Genomic DNA, 18,056 nt, shown 5'->3' on the forward strand with positions numbered 1-18,056 from the left:
AGGGTCCAACACGAGAAGAAATCGATTTCGTGGATATTGCTTTCCCTCCCTATGTGCGCGGCCACATCCGTGGGAATCCATTCATCGGAATTGATAACCGCCCCCGCCGCTCGTCGCATTGTAATTACGCTTCCAACACCGTGCACGCCTCCTCGCCTCTCCTCGTTTTTCCCCTAACAGACAGACCTCCCCTCCTAACGCGCGGACAGGTCACTCATTATCTCGATATTGTCTCGTTCGCGGTACGGTACAAAAGAGAAAGCTTTTTTTTTCTGGTTGCTGGAATATTAGGTTCGTCGTGAAAAGTGTTTCCAAGTAAGATATCTCGATGGCGATATTTCGAGCTCATAAAAGATTTACGGATACACTTTTCTTTTCTACCGATAATGATATTAATTAGCGCAAGAAATTGTGGCTACCGATGTAAAGCAAAGTTCTTCCCTTTCCTTGACCAGTTTCCGAAGTATATCTCTCTTAGAGAGAGCTCGTGACGAGTATTGTTCGAGGAAATTATCGATGAAAACGGGTGGGAAAATAAACAGAGAAATGTACGAAAATTGCACGATTTTCGAAATTTTCTCGCGTCCATAGCAAGCGAGCACACGTGTTTCCTTGATCGATCCTCATCGGTTATTCTATTCCATTCGTGTGAAATTGGCGAGGGAAAAATGTACACGCGACGAATCCATCCCAAAACAAAGGGATCACCGAAATTTCCAACGTTTCACAATGGCGGTGGAAGCGGGGTAGCGGGGCCCCGACTACATTATACGGCCATCTATGGATATAGGTGGTAAACCGCGGATGTCCGGCGTGGATCAGCCGTGGTTAAAACTGTCCGCGTAAAAGGATCCATTTAAATCCACGAAGCACGAGCGCGGGAAAATTTCTGCCACCGATGCGCACCGACAGCAGGAACTATTCATCCCCTCGTTAACGAACAATCAAAACCGCAGCCCGGTTGAATTTTTTCAATTAATGTCACGAGGTTTAAATGAATAAACGTCAGATTGTTAATTACCCCCGCTACCTCTCTACCCTTCTGCGAAATGAACTGGAAACGTCTGCGATTCAACCTCCGTTAACCTCCGGAGGCAGAGAATTTTGTGGTCGAAACGGGTGAAAGAAAAAGAAGAAAAAAAAGACAAAACGAACGAATGGACCGAATTAAAAGATTGGGGGGAGAAAGAGAAGAGAGGGGTGGAAAAAAAAATCAATGAAAAATAACGGTGGGTACGCTATTTGCTTGTTCCCCGTGTTGTCTCCATCGGCAATTGCCGCTCGCGCAACGCTAATTTCACTCACTGCTGCTCGTGAAATTACCGTCGACTCGTTACGCGCACGAGATCGCCGTTGTCTTTATCGCGGCGGTCGTTTCGTGTCGGCTCGATGAAAAATAATTTCGCGACGTTGCAACCTTCTACGTGTTCCCGTTTAACACGCACCCGATTTCGCCCGTTTCTTTATACGAAAACAACTCTTTTCCCCTTCCAACCATTTCACTATTCCATCCAACGGCTGTAAATAATGCAAACGCCGTGACGGAGGGCGCACACACCCGCGCAGATAACGAATAACGGGGGCAACAAGTAAATCGACCCATCGACGAGAATGAACGAGCTTAATTGCCGGTTCACGATCCCAAGTTCCTCGGCACCCCTCTCACCTGGCTCTTCCATTCCCTCGATCAATTTCGAAAATAGAGCACAGCAGAAATTATGAAAGAGGCCGAGTGAGTCGAGCAGCGGCATCGTTCGTCAATGTCGTTGCACGCCCTAGCTTTATCACTCTCCGCTTATCCCGCGCCAGACGCGCGTTGCTCCTCCTCGCCCATTGTACCACGAATAATAAGAGATAACGTATTCTCCAGGCTGCATTCCATCCAAATTGTCCACCGAGCTTATCTAGCGATATTTACAACCCTCTGCCCTATCCTGATTAAGATACTGACTCGGTCGGCGATACCACGCGTAAAATTTCTTCTTTTGGGAACGTTTCGACGTTTCCTCGACAAATGATTCCCACCCTGTCGAATGTTGTAGCCAGGGTTACAAAAAAGAGGGGCGAGGAGTGGTTGTTTAACAGCCCCGACGAGAATAAAAAGCGACGACGGGTCGACCGAGGGGGAGGGGGAGGCCATTATCGTGCGTAGAAACGCACATCAGTACGGGGTAGGAGGATTTTCCACGAGAGAGGCGGTGGATGGAACCGTTTTGGGATCGGTCGACCATATATTTGTGCGTATCGTAGCCAGTAGCAGTCGGGGAATTACGAGAAAGATTGATCGAACCTATTTGCCGAAACCAAATTACACTTCTGTTCATCCGCTCTCTCTATCTTAAGGGCCATTCCATTCTGGGTTCTGGGTTCCACCCTCCTACGATCGTTCCTATAAATAATTAGCCGCCTTATAATGGATCGGTCGACATATAGATTATTATTTATTTCGGTGGAGAATAAAAGGGGATAAACGCGTGACGCATGGCGTCGCGATAGAAAACACCGATCTCTCGATTCTCTCGACCCGAAAAGCGAGAAGAAGAAGAAGAAGAAGAAGAAGAAGGAGAAGAAGAAAGGAGAAAGGAGAAACGGAAAATTGTTTTCTATGATATACGGAGAGGATCGAGAGATGGGTGATTCACCGGGCGTAATGAGATTTTCTCATCGTTGCAGAGGAAGGATTTCACGCGAAAGCTCTGCGAAAAGGTGAATGAAACACTTACGCTGAACGGTACGAGGGAATTCTTCACACACGGGACCATCCATTGTTGGAAGAGCGACATGACCACTTGGCAGCCGACCACCACCTCCAGGATCCGTTTAATCAGAAATCTGCGCAGATAAATGAACGAGTTAGTAACCAGGTCGTCGTAGCAATTACATCGAGGAAGATGAAACAAAAATGTTTAAATATACGCGTATATATATATATACATATATCTTTCGGTGGAGTTTATACCATCCTGAGTTTCCGAGTCCTGTAAAAGCACGACCCATTTTCCACCCGGTACGTTAGTCAAACAAAGTCAGCTACGTCTTTTTAGTCTACGTCACGACTTTCCCGCAAATAATACATTAGCCCACGTTGGTTACATTTCTCTTATCACGCACACTCCGCCCGTGAAAATTCGCCACGGTGAAACCGGCGAAATCGAAAAATATGAGCGGAGAAGGGGGAATCGCGAGACACGACGTCTCTTCTTTTCCTTTTCCACCTATCGCAATCCGTCCCGGGGATTTTCAGTTTGGGCCAACAACTGGCGGTGGCAAGGAATGTCGGCCGGCCCACTCCATTTTCTCCATGCACTGCCACTCTCCACACGACCTAGCACACTACTATGCATCCCCGAAACGCGTCCGCGCGGGGGACGGAAGGTGGAAAGTGTTCCACGAAAATCTCCGGGATCCCGAATACAATCGGAAGTACGAGGGCGGAAGCACGGAAAGGAATACATCACCTTTCCCTACCCCGCGTCCGAACCTTACTCCCCCTTCCCTATTTTCCCAACAATGGCCCACTTAAATCTAATTTCGCCAACATTTCCGCTCGCCAACTTTGCCTTCTTCCCTTTCGTTCCTTTCCTCGGGGAAAGGAAACGCGCGCTACCGAAATCGAGGACGAGAGGAAACTTTTTCGGGAACCGTAGCCTTCCGAGAATTGTAGCCACGATCCAGACGTGCACCCAACGTACGTGGAAATATGTACACGATAGAGAAGGAATTAGAGAAGTGAGTTTTACATATCGAGAGTAAAAAAAAAGAAAAAAAAAAAATGTAGTAGTTAAAAAATTCAATTATTGCCAAATTATGCGAGAATGTTTCGCGTGTAAAATAAAATACAGAAATCAATTGTTGTTTCAAGTAAATGACGATAAAGTGACAATTTATTTCTTATTCAAAAAAAAAAAAAAAAAAAAGAATTTTTCATTCGTGTCTCTGATATCAGAAAATTTATACTTCCTAGATAAAAAAAATTCTAAATTAAAATTTAAAAAGAGAAGAGGTACAAATTATCGAAATATTTCGCGATTAAATATAGACGCGAAGCATTTTAAACTCTTTCAATTATTTCTAGAAAAAAAATTCCTTCGAGAATTTTTCCCTCTTACTCTACGAGAAGCGATAAAATGCTTCGGAATATTCGATAAAAAAATATTCGATCACCTTTATCAAAAATACGCTTGAATCATCCTCGGGGGTTTGCCGTTTACCTTTTCCGAATCCTTTGTGTTCTAGGGAAATTCAGTTCGTAGCAGAGGGTAGGCGCCAGGATGAAGTAGTAAAGATCACGGAAAGTCAAGTTGTCCGGATATTGCACCAAGACCGTGCCACCGACGTCTACCTCGTGTTTCGAGTCGTCGACCTCCTCGCCGCTTTGCTTCGCGGTGGAAGCTGCAACAGAGAATCGTATTCGCGTTAAATGCTGGAGGGGGGAGGGGAGAAAAAACAGATTACCGCGATGAATCACACGCCACGGTTTGCGAGCAACAGGAATTTCGCGAACCCTTGCCTCTGCCTTTGCGACCGGGCCGAAACAACAAGGAGAAGAAGAAGAAGAAGAAGAAGAAGAAGAAGAAAATTAGGGGTTAGACGCGAAAATCGGGGAAAAAGAGGAGGAAAGAAAAAGAAAGAGAGAGAGAGAGAGAGAGGAAAGTGAAAACACCGGGAGTTTGATGAAAAGGTATACCCGAGGAAGTTAGTTGCCGTGCTCGAGAATCATTCTCGAGCTTCATCCCCGAGGACCGAGGAGGGAGAGTCGTGTAGTTTAATCTTTCCAAGAAAAATCGGCGAGCGTTTAAACTTGGATCCCTCGTGCGACGTGAGTTCGGATTGCTATTCGCGGATTATCGTTATTAAATCATTTCGAAACGAAACGGTGAAGGAGAAACCGTTTCGAGGGGGAGGGAGGGATATACTTGGCCAATCTTGGCCAAGAAAAGTTTGCCCAGACTTGGAAACGAGATCGATTCTCATCTCCTCGTCCACGCCTAAGCCCGCAGCGGAGGAACGGCTAACCGATAGAAAAATAGAATTCCCTCATTCGTCCGAATCCAATCTGGAATTCAAATAAGCTCGGTAATACAGAGAGGACTTACCTATTCTGGGATCGCGTCACGGCTCCACGTGTCCAAAACCGTGTTCTCGGAGAGGCGTGAATCGACGTGGCTCTCGCCATGAGAGTACGCGAGAGTCGTCACGACGGACGGACGTTCGAGCGACGTTCAAACGAGAGTTTCACGAGCCGCGGGACCCCCTCCGGTAATAAGTGGCGAGGAAGAATTCGTCCAAATTAAATTCCTGCAACCCTCTTTTTCTCGCCCGTTCTCCCTCCAACATCCGTGCTCCACCCGTCTTCTTCTCTCCTCATCCACCGGTATCCTCCTCGGTGGCTGCCTCGTTTATTCGCCGTAATGGTTTTTCCTTCCTTCCTTCCTTCCTTTTTTTCTTCACCCTTTTCCCTGTGGTTCGAGTACTCAATATCCGAGTAATTCTCTGTTTCTCGTCCGTTTCGTCGTTCGAAAGGGGGTTAATACGATGCCGCGCGACGATCAAGCGATGCGCCCCCCCTCGCGATAAACCCCCCTCTCCCGTGAGAATATCGCGAGGATTCCAATGCCGCCGCAGAGAAGCGATTGGAATTTTTAATACGCGATCCTTGCTCGCGCTCCCTTCAATTCTCGCGCTCGAAATTTGCCGATTGATTTGGAACAGGGTGTTTTAAACTCTGGATGGAGGATGGTACGGCGGTAAACGGGCCTCGATAAATCGTGAAATTATTCGAGCCGAATCGCCGTAACCGGGACCGATCGGTTCTTTGTCAAAGTGTCGGAGTAGGGAGGGGAGAGGGAAAGGGGAGAGAGAGGGATGGTTGGATTGCTTTGCTAACCAATATCGAAGGTAATAACGAGAAGGAGTCGAAAAGTGTCGTTAAAGTTTCCGGGAAACTTTTCGAAATTTATTACGAACGATAACCGGATTTCTATTCGATACTTGGTCCCCTCTAATTACCATACGAATCAGCGGGCAATAATTCGCCCAACCAACGTCGAAAAGTAACGATTCGACTATGGGCGGAGAGGGAAGGAAAGGAAGGGAAGGGGGGGAATTTTCGAAAGAAAATGTTTCTGCAAACGACGGCCACGGATTGGGAAGCGTCGCAACGGCTAATGAATCACGAGCGTTTCGGAGGAGGATCCGGCTGAAAACACCTTCAGTTTATCGGGCAAATAAATTTCTGGAATTAGATCTCCATGTCGTCGGGAAATTGTGGCCAACTGGTATCGAGACAGCCGGGGTCTGTTAGGCTCGATTCGCGCTGTTCCAGAAAATTTACGAGTCCGCCGGATTGCCTTGTCGAAGATTGCAGCCAATCCCATCGGTCGGAAAGCTTCGTCTCTTGTACCGCTCAAGCTTAATTTGTGAGATCTCTCGTTCGCTTCGCGATCCTTCTCTACTTCCTTTTTCCTTCTCTTCCCTCCTCGCCCTAAATATTCTACCACGATTTTTCTCGCGCCAACAGTTAAAATATATATATATATATTTCTGGAATAAAATTCGTCGAGATAATAAAAATGTTATCGTAATATCAAAATTCATATATAAATTTACATTGAGGCGTGAGTTGAAAATAATACGAAAGTAATACGAGAATTACGTTACGGCAAGTATATTTTGCAGGAGAAAAAGTAGAAATCGCTTTCGAAAAATCTTCTTGATACCATAAAATTCAGCTCGAAACTGTGCTGCGAAGGTCGGGACAGAAGGGTGCGAAGCTTGTCGAGTTAGGTGGCTGTTGCTCGTGAGTGCTGCGAAGCTCGTGATACCAGCACGTAAGAAGATTTCAGACGCGTAGGTGCTTCCGCGAGAACGCGGTATGAAAGGTTAGACGTCAACAGAGTAATAAATTAGAGGAAATTCGTCCGACGCTGGCATTAAATGACTATCTCTTCTCCCGACAAGTGATATATGACAGCGTTTAATGTTGCGCGAGTAGTTGAAACTGTAAAGGGATGAAAATTTTGAGAAACTGGAAAACAATATTGAGAAAATGATAAACGAAAATTGTTCTACAGGTTCTACAATGGTAGAACAGCGCAGTAGTTGGTCGTTTGTCGGGTGAGTAGAAGAGAATAAGATTAAATGAATGGTATAGATCGATCGTTTGTCAAGGGAGGAGGAAAAAAAAAATAATAATAATAAATCAGTCAGAATAGAATAAATAATTTGGGAAAATATAAAGGATATTATGATTATATGCGGGAAAGAGATTTTAAGCAATTATTGAATATCATTATAGAATTACGATACGTTAAAGTAGCTTATATCAAAAAGGTATCCGTATAATCGTATCGGATTTGGAATTTCATATTACTATCATTAATACTAATGGCCAAAATTTTAGCATATTTTAATGAGCGAATAATCGGAATTGTAGAATATTGTAATACCGGTATAATAGAACAAAATGTCGCATATACAGGGATAATTAATTTCGAATTTTCATGTTTCCCGTTACGCAAAAACAAAGGATTATTATCAATCGGCCAATTTTTGACCCCGTTAGAAACATGATTTCGTGATAAGCTACACAAATTTTGTACCATGAAATGAAATCGTTAACGTGGATAAATAACAAAATATGTAATACAATAAAATTTCTTCACGTGATCAAAATTTTAAAATCAATTGTTGAAAAAAGATCAGAAGATATCTCGAAGAGAAAGAGAATATTAATCTAGTAAATTGTCAATTTGTTCAACAAACATCGCGCTATACCTTCAGATTACGAATCATGCCTCTAACTTATCTCGACAAGCATCGTCTACCAAAAAACCGACCAAAAAAAAGGAATTTTCTTAAAAATAAAAATTCAGGATGTTCACCGGGAACTTGTCGAGAGAAATAACGGCATGACACGTGAAAGCACGACCACCAAGTATCTAACCAACTGGACTGGACCAATTTCTGCCTTACTTTTATCCCACCTATTCCCCTCCCTCCATTTTCATTCGTATCCACGAAAATACTCGAAAAGAACTTTCTCCCATTACTTCAACGTCTAACAGCGACATTAGAGTAGATTGTTTATTGAAAGCAAGCCTTGAGAACCAGATCGAATTCGTCGCCGAATTCAATCGATCGATGGCCACAAGCGGACGCAAAAGCTTTTTCGCGAAAAATAATAAAAATAAGTAATAATACTAATAAAAATAAATCGGAAAAATAAACGTCGTCATTATGCGACGCAATAATATAACGTTCCTCGACGTTCAACCAATAGAGTGGAGGTGGTCGGAGGACGAAAATTACACGGCACGAGGTACAGAGAAAGGATTATATACGCGTTCGTGGCTTCCACAACGTGTGCGCTACGCGGTGCATTCGTCGATCGTATCCCCTTCGAATCGATCAGGAGGATCGATCCTCCTCCAAGCTCTTTCTCTCTCTCTCTCTCTCTCTCTCTCTCTCTCTCTCTCTCTCTCTCTCTCTGTGCTCACCGCAACTGAAGCGTTCCATCGAATTTCGATAATCATATTAGCCTACGGCACTTTTTATACCTCGGTTGGTGTTATTATGTGTGATGGAAGAGCGGCGGCGATCGAGCGGGGAATTAACAATCATCTAATTACTCCCGGTCAGCTGATACTCGCTCGACGAATAAATATGGGGGAGGGGAAGATAGGGATTTATCGCGTCAACGTCTGGCGAGAAGAAAGGAGACGAGGAGGGGGTCAAAGTATGGTCAAACGTTTTAAATGGACTGGACGGTTATTCGGGTACCGAGATACTTAACGTTCGACCATTCCTCAACATCTATTCCACGTGTTTCCCGAGGAAGCTACGCGATGCACCACCATTCACACGCATCCACCATTATGTCTTCCTTTCGCATTATCTTGGCATTGATTAACGAACCTCGATCGTGAACAAGAACTCGGGGAACGGAGGAGAGGGAGTAAGCCGTGAAATGGACTCGAAATGGATCGAATTTGCAAAATCGCCGGCTCTGTCGATACGCGCCTTCGTGATCCGGCACCTCTTCCATTTTTCCATACTTTTCGAATACTTTGGAAGAAACGTTCGTGAGATTTCTTTTTTTTTTTTTTGCAAATCTTTTCATTTTCGTGGCTCGTAGAATCGAGGAAGAATAATAATAATAATAAGGAAGGAGGATCGGGAGAAGAACGATAAGAAACGATAACGCGAGCATGAAACAATCGCATTTGATTAAAGGAGGGCACAAGGGTTCGTGGAACAGAAAAGGAGTGGTTCTCTCGGATTGATTTTTCTCTAAGTGGCTCGTACAACCCTCCAGGCCTGTTTAAAGTGGCTCTAAGAAAGCGGAAGAGTTGTATAACAGATTTCCAGTGCACGAAAGAGGGCCATAACGCGTCAAAATGATACACGAGGTCCTTGTAGCGCTATATTTCTCTCGGTCGTGAGAGGGCGAAGGCGGAAGGAAAGGCAAAGGCAAACGCAGGGGAAAGGGTTAATATTCCATGCGGTGAGTTTATTGGGGGAAGAGGGAGGGAGGAGGGGGGGAAAGGTCAGTCGTGTGTGTTGTATAATTTGACTTTGCAGCGGGGCCTGAATAATCGATACCCTACCACGTAACCGTGGCCCGATACCCGGAAACAGAGGCGAGACTGATCGAGAGTTTAAATTGGGTGGAAGTATTTCGCCTCTTCTCGCTCCGTGTGTGTGTATGTGCGTTCCGCGCGCGTCGTCACGGCCAGCCACGACACGATCGTGTATGCACCTTCAGAAGCGAACAAATAGCCCCAACACCACCACCAACCATTGAATTACCCGGCTCAAAAGACGCGTTATATACGAGCTTAATGTATGCGCGTCAGAGTCTATCACGCGTCACGAATATTTCCGAGTTTATCCATCTCCCATCCCGCCCGATAAATTCATCCCCAACTTCAAGCTTTCTCGTCCAATCGTGAAGAGAGGACGAAACGAAATCGGTATACGTGTATTTTCCAGAGATACCTATCCCCCCCTCCCCTCCTTCCCGTCGTGATATTGCGACGAACGAATCGGCGTATATGGAAAGAGAGAAAGGAAAAAAAAAAATGATGGAGGAAAAAGTAAGAAAGAAAAAAGAAGGAAGAGAACAATTTTCCGCGTTTTCTTCCACCCTTTTGCCCGCCCCGTTCCTTTAATTAATTTTGTTTACAATAGAAACGAAGGTCGGGGTTGGTCGCGAAACCCGTGTACATATATATATATATATATATATACACACACACACCCGTTGCACGTTGGGATTTAACCAGTCGTCCAAAAACTTGTAACAAGCATTTTCCCTGGGAGCCCCCGCGTCACAGAGGCGGTCGACCAAAAATCCAGGCGCGCGCGGGGTGGTTGTACACGTACGTTGGCCGGCGTTTTTCGGCCGGCCCACCGGCATCCGCGTTGAAATTAGAGGGTGTTACGCGAAAGCACGAAACGATGTAAAGGGAATGCGTAATAGTTGTTATCGAAAATGCCGGCGCGCGCGTACCACGCATTCCTGGATAACGTTTGTCGTTTGTCGTAGCCACGGCGATAAATTGACATCGTTGATGGAAATAAACGTCGCGTCGCCCCGTTATTATGCGACCACGAGACGCGTATGTGTAAAAGTTGGCCGCGTGGAAAATGGGGGAGGGGAGAAAGAGAGAGAGAGAGAGAGAGAGAGAGAGAGAGAGAGAGAGAGGAGAGGCGATGGGAAATACGGCGTCAGGGCGGGATTACGTGGAAATTCTCTACTTACATTGTAGATTATTGTAGGACAGAGATTGTCGTCGCATCCTCCCCTGGCTCGTTGCCTTTCTTCGATTGTTCACCCGACACCACATATTTACTTGCACGTACGACCACAGCTTGAGAAAGAGGACGGCGTACAGCATGCACACGTACATAGCACCGACTGAAACAACGGAATTAATTATATGTATATCTGTATAACATTTCAAATTATCGCGACAGCTTATCTTCGATCGTAATATCTCTCTGCTTTGTATTTCCCGCGTAACGTATGTGAATTTCCAATTTCTGTGGATCGCAGATATCTGCAACCTGCGAATGGCAAAGTTATTTTTAGACGCGATATTTATTTATTTTCAACGTACGTTTCGATATATATATATATAATTCGTCACCCGGAAATGGGATATCATATTCATTCCGCTTTATTAAAGATGTGTGTTTTCGGTAAATTTCGAAAAATTTTTTTCAAATTAACGCGAAACTGGATCATCGTGAATTGGGAAAATCAAGAAAATCGAGTTAATCTCCGTTGTTGAAACCATTTTATCCATTGATCGTGAAATCGTAAACATGTCGATCACGGGACCTATTAATGTCATTTATAAAATTCTAATCAAATTTTGAAGATCTTTCTTAAAAACATAGTCGTAAGCTTAAAAAGAGTCGATCGTGAACCGATTTTTATCGAGCTCAAGAAACAATATTTATATCCGCGCTTTAAGCGTAACACCGATAAGAAAACAATATCTTCGAGCATATCGATTTTTAATCAAGAAGAGCGAACATAGCCAGACACTGGAAGGGAAATTTACATTCTGGGAATTTCATTAAACAAATTCTGAAAAGTCCGCATCGTTCGTTATCTCTCCCCGCGTTCCTTCCTTCCTTTCCTCTTCTTATAATAAAAAAAAAGAACGAGATGGAAGAACAAAGAGGGATATATGTGTAGAGAGGGAGGAGAGAGTGAGACGATAGAGGAGAAAGGAGAAGAAAAAAACGGTCATGTTGGCAGATTGGGATGATACGACGTGCGACTACATTTTAATCATCGCAATTTTATACACTTCCGGGAACGTGACAGCGGATACATCTGCGCGAATAAAGCATACGCTGTTACACCGGATACGTACGTGTCCGAATGTGGCAATTAAAGGGTTTATAAAACACGGTATTACGCATTCACGGCCGTCAGTTTCATCCCTGCTGAATTTATCCTTGTTCTATCCCTTCCTCTCTCTCCCTCCCCCCTTCTTCCCTCCCCTTTTTTCGCACTCTTTCATACTCGATGCATTTCAACGCGGTCTCGGAGCGTCGAACGCATTCGTAATGATTAAAAGGGTTGGGAGAAAATGACTTCTCGCAATTTCTTTTTTTCTCTTTCTCTCTCTCTCTCTCTCTCTCTTCTCTCGTTTGACCAGAGGAAAGATCGAGAGCACGTCTCCTTTCCCCAAAGGAGGCCCGACTTTCCTCGTGACTTCATCCCGACCTAGCCCGCGTTTAATTATGGCGAACGGTATTTGCATCGGGATCTTAAGAATGTCAGTTATTATTATGCGGTGCCAGTAACGGGTGCTAGTACAGCTAATGGCACGGAATTATAGACGATGACGAAGCCAGGGGCACGGCATAATCCTCATATTTTCCGATATTTCCATCGATCCAGCCTGCCTTCTTCGACCCGGATTGTTCGTATCTTAATTAAATCGCGTTTGCTGCCTGGTTATTCAGCCGTGCCGAGATTCCCTGCATTAATGGTACATACTCTCTCGGCGAGTAAATTGGTTGTTTCTTTATTCTTTTTTATTTTTTTATTTTTTTTTTTTTTATTTTTTTTTTTTTTTTTTACGTTTCTATTTCCCTTAGCTCTGTCTAATTTGTCGTTGGACGCAGATTGGACGAAACAGTTTATACGCTTATCGCGAAACTTTTAACCCTTGACTGGATTGGATTCGTCACCAAGAATAAATATTAACCCTTTTTCGCTCGACCGAACCAACAACTCGAGACGATTTTCCGTGTGTTTTTTTCAGGTGAATTTCTTCCAGCTAATTTAAAACGATTTCACGCACAAGTTAACGAAATATAAAACTTTTGTATTTTAATATTTTATGTGTGTCTTTACGGATATAAAGAAAGAAATGTTTTTGAACGTGTTGTTTTGTGCGATATTTTATAAAGCAATCGCCAAGATGCATCCTTGGCTCGTCAGAGCAAGTATCACAGTGAAATATCGTACGATGTCTTTTTTATTTCGTTGAGCAAACCTTATAATCCTCTTAACTCCTGTTAAAAATATAAAGTGGGCTCATATTCACTTTCGTCTATTATTCTTATTATTCGTCCTTTTATCTCTTATACTTCATCTTCATCACTGCTTTCCTTCTCTCTATCGTCAATTTCTTTACGAATAGAACTAATTTCATCGTTCAATAACGGAAAATCAAACTCATCTTCAATCGAACTTCGATCATTCCACGCTTATAAAACTCAAAAACTTTTGAAATTAATAATTCGAGATAAGAATAATCTAACCTATTCGACAATATATTATTCTACACTTTGTAATATTATATGTAAAAAGCTTAGGAATCTGTTCACGATACGTTTTTAAAAAAACAACCAATCATAAATAAATATTGTCGCCGTTCGAATCCTCGAATGGTGCTCGAGAGTCATCATTCGAGCGCAAAGGGTTAATGGAATATATTCTTATTCTCCAAAAATAAATTAAGTTTCGTTTATTTTTCTCGTTTTCGTTAATTTATAGATTTGGACGTTGATTGGAGTTTCTGCGTTTATCCGCGAAATTTTCAATCCTCTCTCTCTCTCTCTTTCTCTCTCCCCCCTCTTTCTGGACAGAGCTGGCCAGTATCCATCGCAAAGGGCAACTGTTTTAATAAATATTTATTCGAATTAAGGTTTTATTTACATGTAAATAACAGAGGGGAAACGAGGTGCGTTCACCCGGATGAAATAAGACCGCGAGCAAAACGTCGGCCACGAATAAATGTTTAATTGGTGGATTCATAAACTTTTGCTCGCGGCTAGACGAACCTTGTTTCTTTAATTCTTCGGGAACACATAGCGGACGAGAGGTTGTTTCGTTCGATAAACGGCGCTGTGAACGTAATAGGATCAACTTCATTCCTACCACCTCAATTACTCGAGAAATTAAACGAGCAACTCGTTGAACGGAATATCGAGTTCTCGCATCGCAGATGAGAGGTAAGTAGCTGGAATAAAATAACCGTGAAACATGCCCACTTTGAGATATAACGATACGGCAATTCGTTTCTTTTTCCTTTTTTCTTCTTTTTTTTTCTTTTCTTTTTTTCCCCCCCTCGTATCATATCGCTGGACTTGTTATTTAAATGTAGTTATATACCTCCCTTTTTCAGAAGATTTTTAATTGCGGATATACGCGTTTCACCAATTTCAATTTTCAACCTTTTTAACCTCGAAAAGTTCAAACATTCCGTGCGACGAAGAAATATCAAGGAAGAAATCTAAGGTTTCTAAATTCGTCGGGCAACTAAATTCGGGATCGAAATAAAAGAAAGAAAGAAAGAAAGAAACAAAAACAGATCTCAACAACATCCGCTTTTTCGTCCTTTCAAACAATCTTTTAAATCAAACAAAGGTAAAGTAAAGGGAATATCTAAAGACAGCTCGTTCGTAACATTTACAATTTCCACGAACTCTTTCTCCTCGGCAATTTTCTGAGCTCAACTTTCTGATCAGCTTCCACCGCGTCCACCCATTCAACGTAAATTCACTTCCAACCCCTGCAGTGATAAACACGAGTTATCCCCGCGACGACGGTTCAACGATCCACCATTTAAATTATTCGAAAGAATGATAATTAATGTATCGAATTCGTTGTCTCGTTTCGCGCAACCTACACCGCGGATAAAGCTCGCGATAATGAGGAAACGAGAAAGCTTGTAACAAAGTATAATCGGCCGATATTATCGCCCCATTAATGGCCGATCTACGCGTACGATTCCACAAACGAAACCACGGCTTGTTTCCACGAAATACGCGTGAATTTGTCGACGGGCTTTCAGGCTCGTTCAAACAGTTTGCTTTCCAGAACGATCGTAGGAAAATATTCTGTCCCCGACATTCTCTTTTTTGCTCGCCCCTAGCGCGAGAAATATTTTCTTCGACGCGGTGAATCGTCGCCTGGAGCACCCGGCCAAGGTGCTAATTAGAGAGAGATTCTCGGATACCGGCGCGGAAACCACGCGTTTAAGCGGCGCCACCCACCCGTCACTCACCCCATACCCTACGATTTCTTTTGACGAGGAAAACGACTCTCCCTTGTTAATGACGTTGAACGAGTTCCGCCTTCCAAGCATTAAGGGAGCCAACCAGGTGCTCCTTCGTCCCTCTTCGTTACTCTCGAGCGTAATCTCTCTCTCCGTCCCCTCCCCTCCCTCGATAACCGGTCTAAAATCTACCAAACTTTTCAACAGATTCCCTTGTTTATCCCGGTTCGAGATTCTACCGCCCCTCTTCCCCTTTTTTGACTCCATTAAAAACCCATCAGAAGGATATAAATATTAATTTCCCCTTGGCTCGGGAAATTACCATTGTCACGGCCCTCACGGATCAATCTTCCTTCCACGATTCACCGTTTTTCCCACGCGAGCGGGATTTATCACGCTATCGCCCCGTCAAACGGGCAGAATTTAAAATTACACCCTCCCCCCCGGTTTCGTACGTAATTTCGTAGGATCGATCGATCCTACGGAGGGAGAGGGGAATTGTAAGCGGAAGGGAAGGGGAAAAGGAGAAAGGATGGAAATTTCCGAAGGAGGAGAAGAACTGGAACTGGAAAAGGACGAGGGCGTTGAATGATTCGCGTGGCGGGATATCTGGATACTGGGGGAAGTAGGAAGTACATCCGCGTTCCCTGTTTGTCGCTTATACACGCTTCGAGATTATCGCTCGCGCGAGTAACCCGCGGGGCATATAACGCACATGTATGTGCACGGGTGTGCATGGGTGTGCACGAGGCAAGATAATTGCCAAATGCCGTGACAACGCGTACACAGGCTTGGGTATAGCTTGACACCGTGCACGGTGAAACGAATCTATCTTGCCGTGGGGTTCGCGAACGCCTCCACCCCGTTTATGCGTGTGCACGCCTCTTATGCCATTTCGACACGATCCGGATGAATTGCCGGAGACGAGACGAACGGTAAAATATGGCGACGGAAATTCGAAAATTTCCCCCCTCTCTCAGAGAAAATTTTATCGCGTCTTTTCACGCCTGTTTCCCCTTTATCTTTGATACATAATAATCCAATTTTATTGCCGGTAGTTAGTTACCGGTGCTTGAATCTGTGAAACGAACGTTTCTTTCTTCGATAAAAAGAAAAAAGAAAAAAAAGAAGAAGAAGAAGAAATAAACGTAAAATATTTCACGATGTAGAAAAAGTAATTGTCGCAGTGATAAAATTAATACTGATGAACTTAATAAACCAAAATTATTAATTTATCATAAATATATGATATAAGATCAAAAAAAATCTTTACCACCCTTTCTTTACTATTTCGATAAAAGAAACTTTTTTATACTGTAAAAAGAACTTTCTTAGGTATAAAAAAGTTTCCTTACAAATGATTTTTAACAACGAAGCCAACAAGAAACGGATACAATAATACAAATAACGCTTTGATTCTCGTGCCTCTTATCTCTCATTCCCTTCCTGCTTTCATTTCCGATATTTTTTTTTCTTTTTCCTTTTATTTCACCCTCGAAAGTTATTTTTCACGTCCGTAATTTTTCACCAGCCGGCCGAGCTAATATCCTAATTGTTTCGTAAGCAGTAGAAAACATATTTGACGGCGTTTGAAATATATAGTGGGGGTCGATTGAAATCACCGTTCTTGCACGAAACATTACGCCGGGGACACACGCTTGTAGGTTTTTCGTGCTCGGCCACAATATACGAGCAGGCCGCAATTAAGTCGTGACAATTTGTCTCTGTGTTGGACCTGTATAAGGCGCACTGTCGCACGGCAAAGATTTATACGGAACGATACGCTGGATACGCTTCGTGCAGATTTTTCATCGATGGAATTACATCATGTTCAGACGATATTATGAAACCAAACGGCCGGATAATCTAAATCGTTCGATTAACGGTGGAGATCTTTCTATTGGTTTGCGCAAATAGGATGTCCAAAAATGTGGGAATATCGGCTAATTGGAGATTCTTGTGTGTGTTCAATTTCAAGTAACGTTTTCCTTTGCAAAAACTTTCGTTACGGCTTTGTTAAAGGAGTTATTGACAGAAAAAAAAACTAATCACGCTAATCACGGAGCGCATAGATTTAGACAAGCCGCGACGGTAGTGTTGGCTACGAGTCGCCAGCAAAGCACGAACAAGTCCAAACAACGTGCGTCGAAAAAAGTATAAATATAAATAAATTTTCGTTTATCAAACCTTCTTTTTCTTCTAATCTTTCTTCTTGAAATATATTATTTATCGTTCGTTTGTTTTATATAATCGACTTTTTATACCATAATTTAACATTATTCGTTTCGAGTAAACGATAAACTTAATTTATTTATTATTGATGAAGATGTAATTCGATATAATTTAAAAAAAAAATTATATTTAACAGATTGTCTTCGATACGTATCATTTCGAAATACGTACCATTTGAACTTATTCGATCTGTGGCACATACCCAACGCTACCTAGTCGCGACTCGATTAGTTTACGCGTTTCGTGATCGACTGATGTTTTTTGTTAATAAAGTTGTAACCTCGTTAACAAAGTTGTAACGAAAGTTTTTGTAAAGGGAAATGTTGCTTAATTTAGGAATTTCCAGTTAACCGATGTTCCCACATTTTGGGAACATCCTGTATATATATATATATACTTCTCTTCCCTCTCCCATTTCCAATGCACGAAACCATTGACAATGGAACAATGGACAGTTATAAAGGCCGGCAACAAACGAAGACAGAGTAAAACTATTTATATGCAAACACGTTCTTTCAGGTGCTCGAATTCGTATCGATGATTTTATTACTCCACTTTACAATTCACCTGTCCGCGAGCGAGATAAACCCGAGCGGGGAAGATATATCGTTTCGATGGCAAACAATTTTCCAAAAATTTTTCAAGAAATCGTCATATTTCATCTACGACAATGGCGTCAACCTGTAGAGAAGAGGGATTTTAAAAAACGAGGAAAGAGAAAAAAAGAAAGAAAGAAAGAAAGAAAGAAAAAAAAAACAGAAAGGAAAAAATGAACAACAAAAAATTTCCCCT

General features: G+C 42.9%; 1 protein-coding gene across 2 annotated transcripts in view; it reads right to left on the reverse strand.

Annotated features, from left to right (window-relative positions):
• The window catches only part of LOC122716172 (diacylglycerol O-acyltransferase 1), a 93,111-nt gene that overhangs the window by 20,687 nt on the left and 54,368 nt on the right, over nucleotides 1-18,056 (reverse strand). For both annotated transcript variants that reach the window (XM_043939020.1, XM_043939021.1), the window contains 3 exons: nucleotides 10,766-10,921; nucleotides 4,212-4,392; nucleotides 2,724-2,832 (listed from right to left, as the gene is read on the reverse strand). In XM_043939020.1, coding sequence (XP_043794955.1) covers nucleotides 2,724-2,832; nucleotides 4,212-4,392; nucleotides 10,766-10,921 — 446 coding nt within the window. The remainder of the gene's footprint in view (nucleotides 1-2,723; nucleotides 2,833-4,211; nucleotides 4,393-10,765; nucleotides 10,922-18,056) is intronic.

This window comes from Apis laboriosa, unplaced genomic scaffold (genome assembly GCF_014066325.1).
Source record: "Apis laboriosa isolate Shangri-la unplaced genomic scaffold, ASM1406632v1 scaffold42_cov153, whole genome shotgun sequence".
In the NCBI taxonomy this organism is placed as follows: Eukaryota; Metazoa; Arthropoda; class Insecta; order Hymenoptera; family Apidae; genus Apis; species Apis laboriosa.